Source organism: Aptenodytes forsteri, unplaced genomic scaffold (assembly GCF_000699145.1).
Source record: "Aptenodytes forsteri isolate BGI_AS27 unplaced genomic scaffold, ASM69914v1 Scaffold336, whole genome shotgun sequence".
Lineage (NCBI taxonomy): Eukaryota > Metazoa > Chordata > Aves > Sphenisciformes > Spheniscidae > Aptenodytes > Aptenodytes forsteri.
In genome coordinates, this window is record NW_008794911.1 from 2,267,181 (window position 1) to 2,275,708 (window position 8,528).

Consider the following 8,528-nt stretch of genomic DNA (forward strand, 5'->3'; position numbering starts at 1 on the left):
AGCCTAGAGAAGAGAAGGCTTCAGGGAGACCTTATTGCAGCCTATCAGTACTTAAAGGGGGCTTATAAAAAAGATGGCGGCAAACTTTTTAGCAGGGCCTGTTGCAACAGGACAAGGGGGAATGGCTTTAAACTAAAGGGGGGTAGATTTAGACTAGATCTAAGGAAGAAATTGTTTACGCTGAGGGTGGTGAAGCACTGGAACAGGTTGCCCAGAGAGGTGGTGGATGCCTCATCCCTGGAAACATTCAAGGTCAGGTTGGATGGGGCTCTGAGCAACCTGATCTAGTTGAAGATGTCCCTGCCCACGGCAGGGGGGTCAGACTAGATGAACTTTAGAAGTTCCTTCCAACCCAAATTATTCTATGATTCTATGATAAGTGTTTTACCTGGAAAGTAATAATTAAGAACAGACTCACTTTTTTCAAGTGCAATCCTCCCCTCCAAGTTTACCCGTGTCCTGTACTAACTACTGCCTTTGAAATGAAGTGTTTACATGTATTTGCTTGTTCTAAAAGCACACAGACCTCAGTGAGTATTGTCTCTTAAACCTAGCTCACATACCCAGTGCAGGAAGACACTGAGCAAATTGTTAAATAGCCTTATCTGCCTGTGAGCCAGGCCAACTTCTGCTATTCACACAAACTGCTACTGAAGCCGTGCCCTGTATGGGCTCCTAGCACAAACATGCTACACTGCAATCAGCACTGCCCAAAGCCAGCATGTGCATCAATATGAGTCACCTTGCTTCAATAGGGATTCATCTGGTGCAATTGCAATACAGCTGGGAGCAAAGTTTTCAGGAGAGAAACACTCATTAGGATGACAAAGTTTAGGAGTATTATAGTGCTGAAACTTTCCACAGCCTCTGCAGTGCATAACTTGTCATTACTGGAGGCAACATTTAGTGTTCACAAAGGCTCACAAGGAGTACTACTACTCAGCATAAAGGTGAAGGGTCATCTTTATTTAGTAGGATTTTAAAACATATTAAATGCCTTGTCACAAAGCAGAAAGAGTACACAGGAAAATTCTGCTGAAGAACTTGTGAACAATTTCCAGATACTTTGCTTAGTTGTTGAGATAACTTAGTGCTGGCCTGTCAGATAGGGATTTTCTTGCCCCACTTTGGATTTACTCACATTCAGAAAAAAGAAAACACCCACAAACATTCTCAAGGAAACATTCAGAAGGATGAGTTGGCTCTGAAACTCTCAATATTTTTCGCCCAGTATCAGATCAGTAGGGTGCCAATTCTAGCCCACCTTTGGCTTCTTCAGGTATAACATAACGAGAAAGCTTGAATGCCCATTCTGAAAATTTCAAATTCACTGAGCAATGGTATTTTGAAGCTTCCTTGTCTTTTTAGCATTGGTTTGGACATCAGATTTTTTGTGCATTTATTAACAAGTGCAAAAAGTTAAAAGGTTGCTCTTCTAAAGCACCCCCCCCTTACCTGACAGTCCTCCCGCTACTATTCCAGCAGCTGCAAACAAAAGGGTCCTTCTGTAATACTGCAACAGCTACCTATTCTCTTCTGCAGCGCTATGACGGCTAAGAGCCCACTTTCTTCTTTGATGCCTAGTATTTTACATACCTGAAAATAATTTGTCAATAACTTCCTCTGTAAAGAAGTACTTCATACCTGTCAGAAAGAGACTACTGACTGAACTTTCCAGAGAACCTAAGCTTCTCACACAGCTCCAGGATGAGCTTTCAAAACACTACCCAGGTTACATGCTTTTGAAATACCCCTCAGATTTGCTCAGCCTATTGGAGGGAATCCTCTATTTTCCTTTCTTTACCAATGCATCCAAGTCTGGATATTTGTAACCCATGGACCTGGCAAATTTGTCCTAGCTGTCTAGTAGATGTTACAAGTCATTTTAATGCTGGCACGTCAGGCTTCAGTGTTCTTCATTAAGGAGAGCCACAAGTGCTATTGATTCAGGAAGACAGTATTTCACTGGTTTGTATTTAATATTTTCAATGAACCCACAAGAGGTAGAAATTAAATTTTAAAAGGCTACACTTTTCTGTTGAGGCCAATCTGCTAGAGATGATACACCAGCCATAGCTGATGTACACTCAGCTTCCAGACAATCTCTTCAACCAATTCAAGAATACTGTTGATTTTGAGGAACTGGCATGCAATTCTTAAACAATTAGATAATTACCTTCTCACAGATTAAAATCTGACGGAAGAAGAATGGAAGGCAAACTCAAAACAGAATGGGCCAGAAGATGGGGGGAGTACAGTATGAAGTAAGAGACTCAAGAGAGGGGCCCCAGTTTCCAGAACATACCAATTGCCTGCCCATGAAAAAACACCTTCCACAACAGAAGCCACAGAGAGTAGGGGCTTGGGGGCAGGCGAAGAAACAGGACTGGAGGAACTAACACAATCAAAACATAACCATGTGTCAATTTTTAACAGTATCGTCACCACTGGCTACACCATCTCAAACGCAGATTTGGGCAGATTGGTTCTATTCTTTAGCGTGTATCTGGAAGACTGAACATACTCATGCTTCCATACTTCTGTGAAATATTTTGAGACCTGTACTGTAAACAGTAATTATTTTCAGCTTCACTTTTAATCGGGGAAGTGGTAAGAGCACTGAAGAAAGGGTTTCAAAGTCTTAAATGCAATGGTAAAGTTATAACATACAACAGACTGAAAATTCTGTCTTAATTCATTGTCACATAATTAGATGTTGCAGCTTTAAACCGTATGAATGACAACATATCACCAGATTTATTGCAACACTGACAGAACAAGATAAAGCTGAAATTTGCTATTGTTTTACTTACACTGCCTTATGTTTAAGCTGCCACAAGTATGCTAGATTTGTTATTGAAACAGGTATGGTTTAACTTCCGTGATTCTCTGTTTGCCTAGATAAGTCACTTTTTTAAGAAGTGGCTTTTGGCACTGTGCCATAGACACCAAGTCCAAGTAAATCCTTATTACACAGATCACTGACCTGAATCTACTGATACTCTTACAATCTTGCCCATCAATCCAGCTGTCAGGCAAGCTCATTAAATCCCAGACATGAAGCATACACAATTTTAGTTGAGAAAAAGTCACACAGCTTTCAAAACAGCCATTTAAAAACTTCTACCATTACCTTTCCTCAAAAACAATGAATAACTATTTCTGTTTCTCTGAGACTTGATACCAAAACCAAAATCAAAAATACGTTCCTTTAAGGTAGGGGGAAAAAGAGCCACATACAAAAGGCAACTTAACCAGCTGACTCCTACTTCTTAAACACATTAAACCAATTAATTTGTGCAATGGTTTGTTTTTTAAAAACAGTTTCAAGTTTTGCCCTGTTGCATCTCAATTTTTAACTGTAAATTTAAGCCACATTTAAACAACTGTAAGTCTTATATTACAACCTTATGAACACATTACCTGTAACATAATAACTTTTAATATCAAAACATTCTCACAATAGTATTGCTAAATAAAAGTCACCACACTGATTTTTATGCAGCTATGACACCACTAGGTTTGCCACTTGTCAGAGATTTAAAATGTTTAAATAGATATTTCCTTCATGAACTTGAGCCTCAGAAAACTTAACTTGAAAGTTTCACAAACCCATCTTATATTCTGTATGTATTAGAGAAACCATAATTAAAAAAGCATGCGTTCTGATTGTGGATTTTTTTTTTTTTTTTTTAGATGACAGAGCTGGATTACCAGCTCTGCATGCAGTTTGATAATCCACAGCTACATCAGGATGTAGCAGTACGCATTAGTTGTTCCTTTTATTAATGGAAAGGCAGAAACTAGATTTGGTTGGGGGAGTTGTTTGTTTTAAATACTCTCCTTTTTTTGGGAAGAGGCTTCCTTCAGCAACTCAAAAAAGCCTGTAGACAAGGACTAAACATGCAGCTTCCTGGGTCTAACTTTGTTTTGTACCTGAAAAGCGAAATAAAACAAAACCCAGCCTAATGAGGTGGCAAGCCCAGAAGTCACAAGTGTTAGCAGGAAGTTACTACAGCACCAAAACAATGGAAAAGATGGACTTACACATAATTTATTATTCCTACCTTCCAAATACTTAGACACTTTCTCCATTCGAACTGCCATATAATAAAGAGAATGAACAGAAAGAGGCAACATTTAGCTTTAAAACCATTTACAGAAAACAAGCCCCAAAAAAATCTGGAGTTGTGATTATTAGTAGTATAAAGGAAGTTATTTGTCCGAACCTGAGGTTAGGTCAGATCCTCTGTTCTTTTTATCTTCTACTATTTCATAGAAGGGGCCTATTACTTGTAGCAATTCTTCAACTTTGTCCGTCATTGGCATAGTCTCAAGAATCTGCACAAGTCCAAAATATGAAGCATCTTATTAAACAGCATTTCAATGATTCATTCATTTCAACTGATTTTAGAAACTGCTGGTCATTGTAAAACTCAGTAACATTTCACTAAGTCACTTAACACATTAATTCTGATTTTTTTACTTTATTTTTTTAATTAAAGGAAAACAACATAAAACTAATTTACCAAACAAGAATCTTAACTAGCTGGTGAAGAGAAGATGGGAGAGCTAATGCATTTGCCAACACTAGACAGCCTCAGCACAGTATTAGTAGACCTTGGAATCCATTATTTCAGCAATTTCAAACTAAATGAACTCAAAGTTCAACAGGCTGCTGTTATCTGATGCAATTTATTTTATAGACAAGTCTTCCCACAGAGAAAATGAAACTGAAAGACTTTTTTTCTTAGAGGACTCTTCGTATCTGTCAAACCCTGCCATCTTCAATGGAATGTAAGGAGCAGATCAAAAGTGCCCTACTGGGTCCATCTAAACCCAAACAACAAAATGGACAGAATACAGCAAAACTGGGACAGTACAAAGACATACTTAGAAGAGCAGCAAACTAGAACCAAGTTCTGCTCTTGAAGTCATTTGGAGCTCTTCCTTTGATAAAAATTTATTCATTTTAAGTTACAAAACCAATACCTCTGATCATCTGATAGGAATGCAAAATTTTAAATCTAAAATAGATTAAAACAGAAGAGATTCAATAATTGAATATTATTTTTAAAGCATACAATATTATTGTCCAATTCTAGTTTAAGTCCTTTCAATCAAGCTTGTTGACGATAGCTTTGCTCCTCTTTCATCCTCTACTTTTTTTATTATTTTTTAAAAGAGGCAATAGCTACAGGAAAAGACTCAGGTAGAAGCAAACTAACAGCTACAGTACACCTCCTCCTCCAGAAGAGCACCAAGAAAGCAACAGATGGAGGTACAAGTTGCCACAGAACATGCTGCTCAAAAGCACCAAGCACATCACTAAGCAGTAGAAGCAAAAGCTACAGCATTACTTCACAAAGCAGGAGCTCCAGGCAGGCTAGCAGGTAACAAGTCAACACTTGCAAACCAATCAAGGATACCAAGAGACAACGATCCTATCAAACTGCAGTTTCATTGCCACTTTTCTGACTTATTCAGTGTATATAATTCATTCCGTATTTGTTAGAGGGAAATGCTCAGTGTTCAGATACAGAGCGGGATATGAACCAGAGACAGGACAGTTTTGTGATTTTTTTTTTTTTTTTTTTATCTTCAAAAGTTTAGCTTCAATAGCATTGAGAGAAACAAGAAACCTATTCTAGAATAACACTTGTATTTGCTATGTATTTACTTCTATAGTCTGCACTGTAAACTGTTTCATACGTGCATTTCTATGATGTCTGCACATAACCGCTCTTCATCTACTCTAAACAGACTTCAGTACACTCTGCAACTTGGAGCAATTCTTAGAATCTTACCACACTGTTTCTGTTAAAGTAAGAGTTTTGTAACTGCTAGCTTTTAGGTGAGCAAAAAAAGAGCAAATACTTCCACAAACAAAATCAATTGCTTACTTATATAGCCACTAGGCATAATATGCAATCTTAAAATTTGAAAGTACGAAGTAAGTTATTACATATCCTGAATTACTGTTTTCTTTGGATGTCAGACAATTCATATATGAACTCTTGTTTTAAATTAGAAACACCATATAGTATTAACACTTCTTTATGCTAAGATATGACTCATTTCTAATATATAACAAAACAATGTGTCTGAAGTGTAAATAATTAAACAGTATTGCAATATAAAATTTCAGAAATGCTACTTGGAAGATAAATTAATCTCAAACAAAGTGCACCTTAGCTCAGATTCATCTTAGCTAGGACTAAGACATGTTTGGTCATCTCCCACCAGCACCTCAGAACCTCACCCAGACACATTCCTCAACAGCTGCGATTTTCAGGGCCACCACATGAAGGGAAAAGAACACCAAACAAGTTTACAATAAAAGTATCTTGTGACAGGGTCATCTGATGCATATATAGCCCAAACACAATGTGCAAATGCTAGGGACATGCCCCAGGGACAGGGGGGGAATATGACAATCTTATACACCCTTAAAACACAGTCCTGTGATATCGGTATACAAGTGGGTTTTTTGCCCCCTTAGACATGGATACCTATGCAGCAACAGCGAGATGCCCACAGTAGCACCACAAGGATTAGTGCAGTATGTGCTGATAGAACAACCCAGTGGATCCATTTGAAATGCACTTGCATTGACATTTCAAGTAGAATCAATCGGGTTGGAAAAGCTGAAGCTAGTATTTCAAATGTGAGAGCTGAAACAGCACCAAAGCAGGGTAAACAGACTCCCCAGTTTCAAAGCTGAACGAGGCAAGAAGTCATTTGCTCTCCAATCCCTACATGTAACCTGTACAGAGGCAGAATATTTGTGCTTCATTAGGGTCAAGTAAGTAGACTTCCTCGCAGGAGGCTTACTAGGGTTTTTTTAGAACAAACATTGCAGTTTCACTTAGTTTTAGTGTCCTGACCAAACCCATTACTGCATTGAAAAAAAAAAAAAAAAGGTACTTTACTGAAGTATTAACGCATTCTGAATCCAAGATTTGAAGTGAAGCACTAAATCTTGTGGCACGCATTCAAAAGGAATTATTCAAATTTAGTGGGATTTTTGACCAAATGAATAATATTTGGCCTTCTGTGTTTTCTGGAGTTGTTTATTTTTCATTTTAAAGCAGCTACAGTAATACCAGCAGGAACTAAATTACGAAAATTACAGATAGGAAAAAAAAACAGTAGTCAGAGTCCAGCTCCTTGCCTAGTAAAAGTTTTTATTTTATCAATCATTATAAACATATTGAGTTCAATGTCAAGATAACGGCCTAGGAGAAAAGCAAAATTCGGAGTAGAACTTACATTTTCTCTCCTTGATTATAACCTCATTATAATAATAGATTACAATTATACTTTTATCCAGATTGACAGTAAATAATCTTTAAACTGGAAAGGCCACCTAGAAGAGCTTCGGTGAAAAGACTGCAGTGAAAAGGGTTAGTTAATAAAAGAAAATAAACTTTAATTCTGAATGTTTACTTTAGTTAATGCTGCAATTGCTGCTTAATATAGTAACTATGACTGTCTACAAGTTACACATCTATTCCAAAAAAGACAGACCAAATTGCTCAATTCTAACTGTTTGAATGCAACTATAATATACAAGGAATATTTTCACGACAAGTACAGAAAAATTCAGGTTGCCGAGTTCTTCTTGAAAAATCAAAGATTATTAAGTTTACATATTTGATTATACTCATGTCTCCAGTCATGAGAGTGAGACTCTTGCTCCTTCTGAAGGGTTGGTTTTTTCCTTTCCAAGATAAGGATCACTTACCTCTCCTAACTCTGAGAAATGAGGCAGTTTGCAGTAAATCAGCTTTTCTTTTGTGGTACTTAAAGTTCCACTGTTTTCCCCACTGCCCCCTTTAACATGATTTCAATACTTCACTTTCTTGAGCTCTGTCATTTAAGCTTCATATCAGCTAGAGCTCTCATGTTTCTCTGAAAACAACCCAAATGCTATAGCTTTGGAAGGAACTACATAATTTTCTTCTCCCCACAGGCCAAACAGCGTAATACTGAAAGGTAACAGTTCACATAGTGAATAACTCATTTGGAGCTTTGACAGTAGTAGTCAGCAAGAACCTCCTCATGTTCCCCAATTTATTTCTGGAACATTTGTTCTAGAAGATCCCTTCCACTCATTAGTAAACTTACCTTTTTCATTTCTTCAACATAAGCTATCATGGCTTCTTCTTTGGACATGTCTCCCAAGGCACTCCAAGCATCCCTAGGAAAGAAAGGCGCATACATCTTCAGTATCTTCAGGGCCTACTGGATTTTTTTCAGCCTGGCCTTAAGTAGGTCAGTTATGTAATGCCCAAAGTTTCTCTGATACAAATAAAATGCAACAATAATTCACAACTTTTTTTTAAAGTCCAAATATATAATTTGCTAGGATAATCACATAGTAGTACATCAACAAAGAAGCAACAAACTGAACAGCCTGGGGACTGAAGAGTTCCCCACTGACCAGCTATGACCTTGTACCCGGTAAGTTGTTAATTTTTTTTTTTTTTTTTTTTTAAAAAAAAAAAAAAAAAAAAAAAAAAAAA

General features: G+C 37.4%; 1 protein-coding gene across 2 annotated transcripts in view; it reads right to left on the reverse strand.

Moving 5' to 3' along the window:
* Window positions 1-8,528, reverse strand: part of ACBD5 (acyl-CoA binding domain containing 5) — a 33,058-nt gene that overhangs the window by 22,793 nt on the left and 1,737 nt on the right. The window contains exons 2-4 of one of the 2 annotated variants that reach the window (XM_009275198.2): window positions 8,131-8,203; window positions 4,230-4,341; window positions 4,068-4,100 (exon numbers count right to left, since the gene is read on the reverse strand). In XM_009275198.2, coding sequence (XP_009273473.2) covers window positions 4,068-4,100; window positions 4,230-4,341; window positions 8,131-8,203 — 218 coding nt within the window. The remainder of the gene's footprint in view (window positions 1-4,067; window positions 4,101-4,229; window positions 4,342-8,130; window positions 8,204-8,528) is intronic. The other variant, XM_019471008.1, reaches the window with a different exon arrangement.